Below are 14,821 nucleotides of genomic sequence, written 5' to 3' on the forward strand. Positions count from 1 at the left end.
AAAAAAAAAAGGAAAAATGTGTGTTTATTTACATGAAGAAAAAAGAAAAGCTTGCAATGTTACCTATTTCTTGTACACATTCCACAAAAACATCCATTTACGTATTCTTCCAGTGCGATATAAGTGGTGAGATATAAGTGCACTAAATATACTTTGTAGAACAGTTCTAGGCCTAAAAAGCTTAGTCAATACGACAGTAAATATTTCCATCATTTTTTACTCTTTGCTTTACTTTTAGGAAAATACAAATGTGTTCCTATAAGCAAGATCCTCATTTCTTTTCTTCCATAGGATTTTTTTTTTAATTAAGATAAGTGGTAGTGAAGAAGAAGGAACAAACCTTGAAGAAGCAGCATAAGTCATAAAGGGAATTTCTAGGACCCAAAAAGCCCCATGCCAAAACAGGGCTGATATGTTCACATATAGCATAGAAATGAGCAAAAAACCCATCAGGTACCTGGGGATGTAAAAATTGGAGACAAAAGTTACACAGTACATTTAAAATAAAACCCTATTACATAAAATTGTGTTTAAAAAAGCCTAAAAACCCCACCACTGCAGAGTTATGGCAACCTGAACTCATTTAAATAATAGGTAGCTCTACCAAGCAACATTTGTTTTAGAAAAGTGGTGGTGTTGGTTTTGTTTGTTTGTTTGTTTTAAACTTCTCTGGTATTTTGTATTATTAGGAATAAGGCAAAAAAGTTCACGACCAACCTACTCCAATTCTCCCACATGACAGATCAGATAAGTTTATTCAGTTACTCCTGTTTGAGATCCTATGCTGTGTACAGCTGAATCTTGTAAAAAGTAAGAAAACTGCATTTGAAGCCGAAAAGAAATTAAAATGCCTCCTTACAATTTAACTTCTCCTACTGGAAGTTAGGAATCAAGATCACAGATCTAAATACCCGTTCCAGTTATCCCCTTCTCCACAATATTATAAGCTTTGCTAATATTAGTCTCTTCCTCTACAGACACTCAAATACAACAGCTTAATTGTTTCCTGATTTTCTTTTCCATCTTTTTTGTCCAGACACACAGTTTTGAATCACTAAAGTTGGGCTTCCTCAGCTGTGGTATGCAAAATCACTTCCAATGGCTACGGCTGTCCAGCGGTAAAGCTCAACTTCGCTTATGAACTGGATATTAGAGATGGGGGCATTTGCCTTCAGGTCTCATAAAACCCCTAAGAGCAAACAAAAAATGGAGCTGCTGTCACAGAGGAGCACTGCTTCACAATCTGCTGAGTTTCTTCCATGAAAGCCAGGATGCCAAAGGGCACTGAGGGAGACTGCAGCACAGATCCGGCAGTCCTTGAGGGCAGTGCAACTTCAGGTAAGTAAAGAAATGGGACTGACTTATAGTTAGCTTTGGAGATGGTGCAGAGACACAGGGTTGAGAACATCCCTAATTAGTGACCTTGGTCTGTAGAAATCTGAAACACGCGTGTGGACCCGGAAATCAGAGATTCTACTGTCAACTACGTTTTTGGCCTAAATAGGTTTGAGAATTTTTCAGGTAAGACTTTTTGCTAAAAAATTCATATCAAAGCTCTACAAGCTAAACTTCTTCAAGTGACAGACTTGTTTAAACTACTATGTCTACAGGAGTAAGGGTTGATGTGTAATTAATTTTTCCAAAACAAGGCAGAACTTCATGTTCTTTGGAGTAGCTTTGGTTCATATAATCTGAAAAGCAACTTACCTTCATTTGCTGTCTTTTCTGCTTCAGAACTGACCAACAGCTTGAAGCCACAGCCTAGATATAAAAAAGTAAAAAGAAACAAAAAGAAAAATTTAAAGTGTCTAAAACCATTAATAATTATAAAAATTTTCATCTAAAAAGCACTGATGTGCAGAATGTTATATTTCTAAATGTTCTTCTAGTTTCAATCTTGCGATAACACAAAATTTTCAAGTATAAAATATCAGCTGACGCAAACAACTAATTTTATGAAGTGTTCATATTTGTTCATATTTTGAAAGCTTTCTTTGTTACACTTTCCTTAGATTAATTAAAATGTGATTTGGCACTCCTGGTTTTTTTGGTTTTGTTTTTGTTTTGTTGTTGTTGTTGTTGTTTTTTTATAGTCAAACAGTTAGCAACATCTACTCAGTTTAAGTGAGGATCAGTCCATTATATACCAGAAAGTGTGCTCAGACATCAGTAGCTATTTTAGATACTAAATAGCATGTGAACACATCATAATGTCCTTTTTGCTTTTAGCAAAAACATTCCTGCAATAGCTTCAGATTCAGCGAAGTAGTTTTGTCCAAATATGGCTCTGTATAATACAATATACCCATATCAGAACTCCTCTTTTTCCCCCCTCATAGCTTCTAACAGAATTCTATCCTCATCTGATTCTCCATGCGTACTTGAAGTTAATTTACTATTCTCAAAATGCTGTTATTGCATACTTACAATGTGTGTGTGTGTGTGTGTGTGTGTGTGTGTGTGTGTGTGTGTGTGTGTGTGTGTGTGTGTGTGTGGGATGGCATTGTGTTCATTTACTTGTACCTGGAACTGTTCATGTCTTATTGCTAGCACTCTGGTTTATGTACCAAAATCTGGATCTAATATCTAAGATAGGGCTAACAGAAAATTCCCTTGTAAAATTTTACTTAGAGCAAACGTATTTTTGCAGGTCAGGCTAAAGTATTTTCTCCAATATACTCAATCATCTTATATGTTTTTGGCAGAGTGATAGCTTTTAAACTATGATTACAAAAAAAAAGAAAGTGATAATACAATATTTTTTTTCTGCCGAAGATACTTCAGGTATATATTCACTATATATAATTGTAGTGGAAGCTGAATTAGTCTTTACACTGAAGGAGCCTGTAGATTCTTTATTTCAAAACTAAGTGCTTTTATCAAAATGATATACACAGTCTTTATTATGGAGCTGATGGATTTATTCTCATTCTTGAGAATCCATTCTAATAACATAAAGCACAGATCACCAGAAGAATAATTTCAGGATATACAGAATTTTATATCAGAATGCTCACACCAATGTTATATTCATCATAGCATCTACTTATACTAACATACCACAACAATACCATGATCATGAAAATAACAAATACTTACTGTTTCTTTAAAAGAGGAATTTAGCCAGCGGTTGTTTACTACATTCTGTATCGATATTGGTGGATTTTCTAAATCTTCAAATGAATCCATCAAAATGAAGTCCAGAACAACATCATAAAAATTCAAGTTTTTTACCTATATTAAACCAGAACATGGTCTAAGTAACTTAGTTTCCCTTTCAGCAGTGGAATTCAACATGTATCATATTCTAACTGTTTTAACATACAGATGTAAAGAGTAGCAGAAAAAAAATGTAAATGCTTTCTGGTACTGAAGTACACTGGTGGATGCCATTTCTCTAAGTCAGGAATATCAGGCATGACAGAGTTGACTTTCCCACCATTCTGAACTATAAAGAATTATTTTTGGCTGCTACAGTTGGCATAATTGAGGGTAAAAACACTTCAAAAAGTCACACTCACTCCTCTAGCAGCAAGTTCCATTTCAGTATTATCCCAGTGATCCGTTTGTTCCAGGAAATATATCATTTCATCAAAGACATCTTCAAATTTCTTTGGATTCTGCAAAGTAAAAGCAATGAATGTCAAGCAAACCTAACACAAGAGATGGTTTATTTACATTATAAAATGAATTATGGTAGAAGTTACTTTAGCAGTGAAACATTAGTTTAAAAAAAGGCTTTTACCTTTCGTGCTCTCACAATTAGGGCAGATAAAATTTTTCTTCCACTTTCAGCAAGAAATATTCTGTTTGCTGTTTCTGAAAGAATTATCTAGAAAAGGTTTTAGAAAACATAGACATATTCATTCACAGATTATAGCAACTGATCTTTAATTATTTCAATCAAATTTAATAGTTTTCTTCATTACAACCACTAGTATAGTAAGCATGTTCCCAAGAAGTTTTTGGTGCAAATATTCCAAATTTTGTTAATCATAAGATTGGGATGCCCCATTTTAGAATTACAGAAATGTAGAAATTATAGGAATAATTAAGAATATGCTTAATTATGGGATATATTATTAAAACATTTGCATGAGTACTGCATAGATAGTGGCACCTCAATGTCACATGTCTTAGGTTTAAGAAGGCAGATGACTTTGCTTTCTGCTTACCTGGAAAGCTTGTCGAATACAATGAAGCTTAGCAAGGAAGTCGCTGTCTCCAAGACATTCAAACATTTCAGTCCTATGAAAAAATTAAAAAAAAAAAATATAAAAAATCAAAAACATCAAATAAAGAAGCACAAGAAAATTCAACAACAAAATACCCTGTATGAGAATCCTGTATTCTGCACAGAATATTTAATTCATTGTTTTCTTTTCTTGCAGATTATTAAGTAGACAAATCAATATGTTAATACCTTAGTACTCGTGAATAAACTTTGCCTTCTTCTGCTAAGTGCATTGCTTCTTCATACAGTGGACAATGGCAAAGGGAATCTAGACCATAGGTATTACGAACTTCTCTATGCTCCGTAAGCTGGGGAAAAAAGAAAAAGTAACATTCATTAAAGAACTTGCCAAAGTTTTCCTGATCTTTTAAGAAAGTTGTATCCTTTTCTGTACTTGCTTTAAAAAAATAAAATAAAAAAAGCAAAGAGGGGGCAACACTAAGCTAGTAAACCAAAGTGGGGCACCGTGCTATTAATAGGGCTGTAATTTCATGCCTTTTAAAATCTGAAATCTACAGCTGCAGGTTTTGATTTTTAAAAATTTAATTAATAAACTTGCACCTGCTTTGATTTTCACTAGTCAGGTCTGATGAGTCTCAATGCAGTCCAATGAAAGCAAACTAAGAAAGTTGTAAAGACACTAAAAAACAGAATAATTACATTATGAATATCTTCAGGAAGGTGGAAGCGATAACTTTCTCCCACAGCTGTTCTTGTTTCCCTGGTATGTCTTCAAAACTCTAAAGCCCACAGCGATAGCTTGTGTCTCGATGCTCTGTGCTGCACAACAGCTTCTGAAGTTCACAATGCATGTTGTTCAATGTATGTTGTATGGTGTTCAGACACCAACCTATTTTCTATGACAGTTTGGCTTTAAGGCTGTACCTATTAGTGATGAGTTGATGAAACAAATGTAAAATATCAAACCCCTGGAACTTGCAATAGCTTTTAAACTCAGTATTTCTTAACTGCTCTGGTCTAACAAACAGATTCAGTGCTTTTGTTTGCCAACCACAAGTTGTTTGTTAATAAATAGAAAAAATTCTCAGCTGTGCAGAAAGATCTTTTTGACTCCCAAAATAACCACCTACACGAAAGTACCAAAAATACACAGTGCTAGCCCTTTTAGGAATTCTTGCTTGCTCCCTGTAGTAAAAAGGTCAATTTACTGGTGCAGTCAGTTTTCTTTGCATGATGCTTATCCTGTATTAAAAAAATCAATGAATTATTTCTCTGGATATTTTTCTTTTATATATTAATTCTTCCCTCCCTTTCTCCACGTGTTTTATGAAGTTGTTAAAATACATAGCTCCTCATGATTTTAAATGGAGAGTGTGCTAGACTGCAAGACATGTTCTGAGATAAAGCAGTAATCCATATGAAATTGGGTTGGACTAAATGGACATGTGAGGAGTGACCAGGATGAGAACGATGAGTCCTGAGAAGATCAGATTAGCAATAATAGTCACAATTCTGAAGTCAGTCAGAAAACAGGAAGGCACATCTTGAATCTTTGTAATGAAAAAGGAAAAGAAAACTCACTAATAAATGCTATAGGAATATACATTGCAATTATTTGCTAGCAACATTCCCTCTCGTATTCTCTATTTTAGGAAAGAAATAGAACTTCTGTTGGGAAAGCAGGAAAAAGGCAACACTGCTTTTCAGTGACAGAGCACTTCTGGAGCATGTTCTGGATCTAAAATTCTGTCTTAGACATTTTGAAGGTTTCTGTGCCATTTATAAATAGGTTCAGACTTATGGAAACTGGTATTCTTTCCCTGTTATCAAAGCCTGTTGCTTCCTGCACTACTTTGTTTTTAACAGATTTGAAGTGAAGAAGACAATCTTTGTAAAATAATTATGTGGGGAATGGACAGGAAAGGACAACTAAGGATTTTCTCACAAGTCTTAAAAATTTCCTAAGCTCTGGGCTGAGCTAACATTTCCACAAATAAAGCAAAGTTTATTTTCTAACAGAACTACAAACTCAGTTGTAATCAACATAAGGAAGTAAGACATCATAAACACAAGTGTACCAACAACACAGAGGCAGCAATGAAATTCGCTGTCAGGGAGACGGGAAAAGAAGAAAAATGGAAAAGAAGCCAGAAAACAGTGGCACACTCACTGTTGTATACTTGCCAAAAGAGGCAGCTATTTTGATCACGCAGTAGGTGAGAACACAAGAATATGAAAAGGATCCTAACTCTCATAAATGCAAGCTGATAGCAGACTGTCTCAAATAAGGATGAAAACACCATCGTTTATCACAGTAAGTAAACTGTATCAATAACTTAAAGCAAATAGTTATGCCTACTGTTCCTTCTGCAGTGCTTCTAAGAGGCCTATGTGTGTTTTGGAACAGAAGTCTGGCTGGGGATGGCATCTTTATGAGGATTTGAGCTCCTTATATTGAGCCAATCTGGACACCTGCAATTCTCTATGAGAAGTCATCAAGGCCATGATCCTCAGGATCCTCTTGAATATCAGTCATAGCCAAGATGAAATTTAAGCATACCCTACTGCTACTAAAGTGTTCGTCAAAAGGGGATGTGATTGAATCCTTGCCAACTGTTCCACTTTTGTACATTTCTTTTATTGAAAACTATCCTCCTGTGTTTTGTCCTAATATGATGCAGCACAATACCCTGTAACCTCCTAAGCAGTATACATATCAATTTGCATCATATCTACCTGTGCCTTGTTTTAGGATTCCCCATATCTTTGCTTGTATTCCTACTGAGGGCAGTGAACTACGTCTGACTTGTGTCAGCTCAGAAATGTGGAAACAGCTTCCAGTCTTTAAAATTAGAGCCACAGAACATACGTATTACTGATACTTTGGACAGGATACAATGCAGAAAGAAAACGAGTAACTGTCAATACAGCCTGTGGCATGATGTGACCAGAAAAAATTCTACTACTATGTAATTTCCCAGAAGGTGAAATTACTAATGGTTCCAGTAGGGCAAAAATGTACATGCACTTATTACTGTCTATGAATTTCAAATAAACATTTCTATTGGCAAAAGCAGTTTGGGGTGGTTGCTAAAATTGTAACTGCAATCATGGGGCAAAGGATGAAAGAACAAATATCCATTTGCCAAAGAAACATTGAAAGCTGAAAGAAACTCAGCCCCATAACCTGAAACATTCCACTTCTTTGCATCTGCAAGAACAATACATGGGAAATTAATAAGCAAGATGAAGACACCATCACGTCTAGAATAAAAAATCTGGTATATCAGTTCTAATCCAGTTACTTCCAAGTGATCACTGTTTTCTATCACTAGCTGAAATACTCTGAGAAGCAGTAGTTATCCCTTCTGATTGCAGCAGTTATTTTCAGTGCTAATTTTAATCATTTTCTTGCCCAGAATGAGTAAAATTTTACATTGAGGTAACATATTCCTAAGAGAAGATAGCTGGCACTGACTTACAACTTAGTTTTACTATGCAACAATGCCTCGGTATGCTACTATTACAGAGCCAACCAGCTCTGTAGCTCAAGCTCAGAGGCCCAGATTTAATCCAGGAGTTTGGTGGTGTTCCAATTTGAACAGTATCATTTATGGTTTTGTTAATCTTCAGGATTCCTCCTAGCAGCTGAAAATCTTTTAAAACCTTTCAATAAAATCTGACAAAGGACATCAGAGAGCATGTTCTATTTGTAAAGGCTAGAACAGCTGAAAAGGAAGGAACGTGGTCATAACTTTCTTCTGATAACAGTTGATGGAAGAGGCTTTGAGGTACTAAATTGTGTAGACTATTTTCAGGATAAGTGAAGACAAGAGAAAGGTGTAAGGCTGTTGCAAATTTTAACTCAAATGTTTCTTTAGCAAATACTGACACAATTCAATTTCTGGATAGGATGATCATTCCCCGAAAGTGATGCATCCTATTTTTTTTATTGTTAAGTAAAGCAACATAAATGAGAATAGTAGATTGTTCTGATCTTCACATACCTGCAAAAATAATTGCAAAGCATGTGTATGCAATTTTCTCTTTTTACAACTGAGTTCAGTAGCTTATTTGTAGTGCATATATGATAGTAATATCTAGCACAAAATATACCCAGAGATCAATTACTTTCTCTGTAATTTGGAGAAGAGTGTTATTCAAAATCACTTCAGGTCATGAGAGACTATAAAGTGAGATGTTCCTCATTCAACACTGTATATTAAATTCTTTCAAACACTTAAAGGGAGCTGTAGCACATTGGAGCTAACAGGCAATATCCTCTTATCCAAAGATTATTTCTTTATGTATCCTTTGCAGTCTTATCTGAGAAGACGAGGGGAAATCAGATGAAGAATACAACATACTGAAATAATACCTACCAATTACCCATAATTTCTTATAAGAAGAAAAAAAAAAAGACTCCAAAGAAGGCAAAGACAGCTTCATACCTATTCGTATTATCTAAGAAAGTAGAAGAAAATAGAAAGACATAATTCATGGAAAGAGGATCTACTATAGCTTCCAATTGATTATGCCTCTCTAATCACAAAAGTCTAAGATACTTTTAAAAGCAACTACTTTTTAGAAAGACTTATGAAAACATACTGCCAGGTAACCATGTTCCTTCCTTCTTCTTCCAACCTCCTCCTCCTCTCCAACCCCCCTTTTCCCCCCTCCAAAAAAAGCCACCAAAAAATAGATAATAAGCAGACTGATTCCAATTTCATTACTCCAGCTAATAGGAAGCTGGTTACAAGTAAGCAAGATAAGGATTGTTTGCTTGTTTTTTCTTTCTCCATAAGAGAAAAATCCTTTTCTTGCAGTAATTTGAAAAAAAAAATAAGATTCTTTTCACTGTTCAAATAAAACCATTAATCTTTCAAGAATCTATCTTCATGAGTCTTACCTCAGCTGTGGAAACAAAAGAGTCCGTCGATGCAATGCTTAATGTATCTCGAAGGCAAAAATCATCTGTGTTATCCTTTACAGTAATGTCTGTATTTTTATCTTTAAAAGAAATTAAAAAAGAAGAAAAGATAAATAGAATTTTCTGATAGCTTAATAGCGTCAAGTCTTTTAAGTATATTTCATGTACGTTTTCATATAGTACTTCTTTTGGAAGGCACAACATCGTATTGCTATCAGAATACACACTTCTTTGAACTACTAATGTACATGCATGAGTGCATTTTTTTCTGTCTTTAAAGTGGACTTAGAAACATCATCTGCATGAACAGGCAGAGAAAAAAAAGTTGCAGGGGTTTTGCTTTTTTCTTTGATAAACCTCCAAAGATCTTTGTACCTAAATATTCTACTTTGCTATATTGATCTAAATCCTTTGTTGAGGTTTTAACTTGGCTGCATCATGTAACAAAGGCTCAGTGTTTTAGTATCAGGAAGTACTATTTAAAACAAAAAAGCTATTAATAAAAAAGCAGGTTTCAGCTTCACTTAAATTTCATTTCATTGTCTAGTTCTCATGCCATTTTCTACTTGATGGTTTTCCAGCAGAGCCATAGAAGTTTTTAATCTTCACTGTATCCCCTTTTTCTTCTTTTCCACTGCAACAACATATCCAGCTGCACTTCCTATGGCACTAGAACTCTTGCCTTGAAAATAACAGATGTTCTATGCTTAAAATGATCTGCAATACAGTTTCTCTCAGTTTTCCTTTATTTTATTCCCAGATGTAAACTGCAGCACATCTTGCTAGCATATATGGCTTTGTTTCTTATATAGAAACACTTTCACTGAAGGATTAAATTCACGAGCCAGTAGGTCAGACTTTGGCTTGATGTGCCCCGTGCTGCATTCTCAGTAGAGCACAGGCATTTATTTTGGGTTACTTTACCTTCAGACATTACACATGTGTTGCTAAAAGTCTGTTTTATTTCCAGCAGTCAACAGCAACCAGCTACCCAATGTCATCCAGATCTGTTGCTATGGCAATACTTTATAAAAAATGCTATTACATCGCAAGTGGCCTCATGCCAACTTACTGGAATGGTTTACTCATCAATTGAAGTGCTACAATCCACATATCTTAACTATTATTTCAGTGGTTGTTATGGTTTCATTTGCTATGGACATGGAATGACAGGTCAAAAAGTGTACATAACAGTAAGTATCTGTCTTTGAGACTATTCACCAAGGGGAAAAATTGGTAAAAGTCTGGGCAAAGAGTTCACTAGATGCTGCTGCACTACACTGAGTTAGGCAGACTCCGACTTGTAATCACAACTTCACTAACTTTCATTCGAATATCTTTGATTCTCAAATCCTTCCTAACAGTTTAGTCTCACTTCTAATCTCTTAAAACAAAGAGGAAAAGTACAGCAGCATCTGAGTTGATTGAGAGTTAGTTATATGCTGGAATCTGAAAAGCTGGAACAGAAAACCAAACTGTGGTCTGTAAAGCACTTGCCTGCTGTCTGGTAAAAGCAGACGGGTAAAATGATGTTTTCTCCTCATTTCTACCCATAACTTGCATTAATATCCCTCTGATAATATTAAATGCTTTTCTAATACCTCGCCTTCACATTAGCAGTTGCTGAAATTGCAATAATACTTTTAAACACAGGGCTGCACAGGGCTGTACAGCCCAGCCATGGATTTTTCCACTGAGCTCTCATTTTGGCTAAGATGTTCTCCATAATAAATCTGCAATTAAAACAAGAGTTTATGGATCTCATAACTAGAAAAGCTCTCTAACACCTGGTTCAAGTGCAATCCAAAGAAATACTGTTTTCCTGACATTTCCAATCTATAAGCAACATGCAACACTTACTTCATGAGAAGTAAATAGCTCTATTCCTAAGTAGCAACAAATTACAAACTCTTATGAGAGTAATGCATGTGTGATACTGTTAATGATGTTACTGATGGCTTTAATCAAGATGTTAAGATAAGGACCCAGGCTCTTGTGTACACGAAGAGCAACTGTCAAGCAGTCTCATGTGTCAACCCAATCTCAATCCCATGAAGTCTCTGCCACCCTCATAGGGAAGACCCAAGTCCCAGCTACAGTTAAGTTTCATACCAATTTTATACGGTACAATGGCCAGAAATGTAATGCACATTGTGTTAGAAGAATGGAAGAAAATAGCCTATGTCAGTGAGGGATTAGATTCCTGATCAAATGTGCTTTTGGTCAGTCTAAGAAGATGACCAAAAACATATCTACCTCCAAGCTGATTTATTACCCTAACCAGAAGGATGCAGTAATGAGGAAACAGGATGAGTAAAAGGAAAAAACAAGAATTACTCTAAAATTTTTACTCTAGTGAACATTTTTAATTAACTTTTTAAACTAAGGCTGTATAACTCACTGTGGTAACATCAGGCTGTTTGGCTTTTTTATTTAAAATCAGAATATAAATAATTTACATTTGCTGAAGGAGTCATAATTCCAATTTTCCTAATATGGGTTTAGAACTTTCCCCTAGCCAAAATCTTTTTAAATGTTTGCTGAATATGGATAATTTTCCTCCCACACACATAGAAAAAATCTTTGTTACAAAAAGGCACAAAATTTGCAGGCTCTGACAAAATATTTATTCTTAGAAGTTTGCAAATAATACTGATACTTAGACAAGTGATATACCTGTATAAATACATGTTTAACCAAAACAAACAGTCCTGGTCAGCTACTGATGGTTACCACAGCTCCAATACTGTAAAATACCTTTAGCCTTACAGGTGCTCATTGAAACCCACATCACACAGAAAACACACCATTGTGAAAACAGTGGTGTGAAAATTCAGTTGCAGCTGGAGTACATACCATACAAGCACCAGGAGAACATTCTTAGACACAAGAACATGAAAAAAGAGACAGCAGCACAATGAGAATCCTGGAATGAACAGCTGCAGGAGGAACCCACCCACCCGTGGCTGCATCTGCTGGTACAGTCATCCCAAGTTCTTACGTAGACTAGTAGCTGAAAGAAAGGAATACCAGCAACTCTGTGAGCTTCAAATATACTCCACTTATTTGAGAAGCCAGGGAGCTATTTAGGGTTCATTTATATTTGTAAAGAGGATGAAATGGAATTTCAGATGCGTTACTGACAACAGTAATTGCCATTAAGACTCTAAGCTGTAGTGCTTTAAAATACCTAACTGTCTTTAAAGTTAGATTAAGGGGATTCCAAAACTCTAAGAATACAGAGTACGGCAAAAACTTGTGAAATTAACTTATGCAACCAAAGGTAATGATAACAATTAATAATAATGTTAAAAAAAAAAAATGATATACAAAAACTCAAACCAAAAAGCCACCATCACAAAACAGGAATAAAAAACACAAAAAAACCTTCACTTCATACCTATAAGGTACTACTCTGGGATACTTCTTTGTTTGGTCTCTGGTAGGTTCCCAAGCCACGACAGACCAAAAAATTAAATACCTCAACTCTTAAAACAGCAATTGATCTTAGAGATGGAATTGCACAGAAATCAGCTATCTAGCATTCACTCGTGAAGAATTCACCTACAAATAACATTTTCAATTCTGAAAAGTGTATACATGTTATCTTCTCTATTACCCCGAGTAAAAAGTGGTGTGAGTTTGCAAGTGAGCTTTGCACTTGCATGCAGCAGCTAAAAAAGGAAAGCACTCATCTGCTGACAAAGAATTCCCCGAGAGTTAAGGAATCTGGTTCTGAATGCCACCAGTAAAGCCATGGCTTCCTATTGTCCCCCAACCACTCACTTCAGCAGAACACGATGGGTGGGAAGAAAGCAAGCTGGGGAAGAAAAACCCCTTCTATGAAATAATTACAGCCAGCTCCCGGGATAGATGCTGGAAAGGAGAAAACTCCGCAGAGAAATTCGCCTATGAAAAGTCGGGGTACACCAAAAGTAACGCGTTCCCTCTGCTCTGCCAGGCTACCCCAGACAGCTACTGTGTTTTGCAAAAGTCAGAACCCTTGGGTGTGTGGCTTCATGCCTAAGCAAAGGAATTACAATAATCAAGTTGAGAGAGCACAGCAGCATGAATTACACACAATTCAATTTCAAAAGAATGTGTTGCTGTCTTCTAGCTGGGTCACACACAGCAGTGTTTTGTCAGCGCTGTTGCTGAAGCATCCAAAAGCAGCTTTATTTACATTTATGAACAGTCATAATGCTGACAGTGTTGACTGAATATCCTTTAAAAAGTCATCAGTCCTACCAAATAGTTACTAATGTATTACATGAAGTCTTCCAGGATGCACCTAGAAAGCAGAGGATTTTTCTATTCATTTTAAAAACATGAGAAGTAATCTCTACCTTCAGATGGGACTTTCTGATGACTGTCATATAGCTGTAGTCAATGTTTGGCCATGGACAGAGTAGGGTGACCACAGACCACTCGACCGAACACCTATCATTAGGTTACTTATTTACATTCACCAGTAACACAGATATCTGCGTTCAAGAAGGTGCTTATAGCTAGGAGCATTTCACTTTACTGTATATAAACAAAGCAGCTATTGCCTAAAACACCTGCCTACGTGCAGTCATCGTCCCTGGAGATGTTCAAGAGATTTGGAGATATGGCAGTGAGAGACATAGCGAGTGGGCATGGTGGGGCAGGGTTGATGGTTGGACTAGATGTTCTCAGTGGTCTTTTCCAAACGTAATGATTCTATAACTCTATGTATTAGAACAGAGATTTCTGAAAATATCTAATCAACTCCTGTACCCTACCAGTATGTCAGCATGCTTCAGCAAAACATTTCTCACCATTTTTTTTGTCAGGATTGCTTTGATGCAGACCCAAGCACGCTAAGCAAGAGCTAGTCAGAGATCCATTTAAAAGAAAAAAGTAAAAAATATCACACTCTAGTGCTGATGGTTGCCTAGTTTGACTGCTGGTTTGTGCCTCCACATCCAGCAGGCTCTGCGGTGAACATACAACTTCTGCCTGTCAGTGCTCAGCCACCAGAGCAGTGGTTCAATGGAAGGGAACAGCTTGGACATGGGACAGCACTGACTACTGAGCATTCACAATTTCACTTTTCTCCTCGTACTCATAGATCTACACAGACTTTTAAAGGCAATCTTTGGTCAAGCTAACTAGTTGTCTGATTATACCCTTCTTAACAAATGTCTCAGTAGTTTTCAAGCAGACAACTGTCTGGAAAAAGATGAAACTTGCCTAAAATAACCTTGTAATCTTTAAGAGATTTTCCACATACTTCAGAAAGAAATAAAAGCAATTTCCAGAATGTTTGAAATAATTTGGTTATTTTCAGACCTTTGTGATATTGACTTTGTCCATGAAGTTCTATTATCTGCCGAGCATCACATGCTTACTGATGTATAAAACAGAGCAAGTTGGCTGCCACTTGTACATTCTAAAACAGTAAAATCAAGTACCTTGAATGTTCTCATCTAGCAAAGGAAAACACAGCACAAAATGCCAGTCCAAAAGTAATCATTTCAGTCTAAGTAAACATCAAGTGTACCTAAGACAAGAATGTTAGTATGGTTTATTTCCTGTCTATCAGACACAGCTACATTAACATGGGTCTGATGTTCTGAGTTGCTGGTAAATGAAATTATTCTTTCAAAATTTAGATATGGTAAACAAGCCTTCCACAAATTTCATAACTGAATATTTTCTGAAAGCTTTTG

At 36.0% G+C, this 14,821-nt stretch overlaps 1 protein-coding gene across 1 annotated transcript; it reads right to left on the minus strand.

Annotated features, from left to right (window-relative positions):
- Positions 1–300: 300 nt before the first annotated feature.
- LOC100542699 (mitoguardin 1-like) lies at positions 301–9,344 on the minus strand. The gene is made up of 8 exons (XM_031554936.1): positions 9,105–9,344; positions 4,424–4,542; positions 4,176–4,248; positions 3,746–3,832; positions 3,522–3,620; positions 3,100–3,234; positions 1,708–1,761; positions 301–457 (listed from the first exon to the last, which is right to left on the minus strand). The coding sequence occupies exons 1-8, from the start codon at positions 9,327–9,329 to the stop codon at positions 302–304; spliced, it is 948 nt and encodes a 315-aa protein (XP_031410796.1). The 5' UTR covers positions 9,330–9,344; the 3' UTR covers position 301.
- Between the last annotated feature and the right edge of the window lie 5,477 nt (positions 9,345–14,821).

Source organism: Meleagris gallopavo, chromosome 10 (assembly GCF_000146605.3).
Source record: "Meleagris gallopavo isolate NT-WF06-2002-E0010 breed Aviagen turkey brand Nicholas breeding stock chromosome 10, Turkey_5.1, whole genome shotgun sequence".
Classification (NCBI taxonomy): domain Eukaryota; kingdom Metazoa; phylum Chordata; class Aves; order Galliformes; family Phasianidae; genus Meleagris; species Meleagris gallopavo.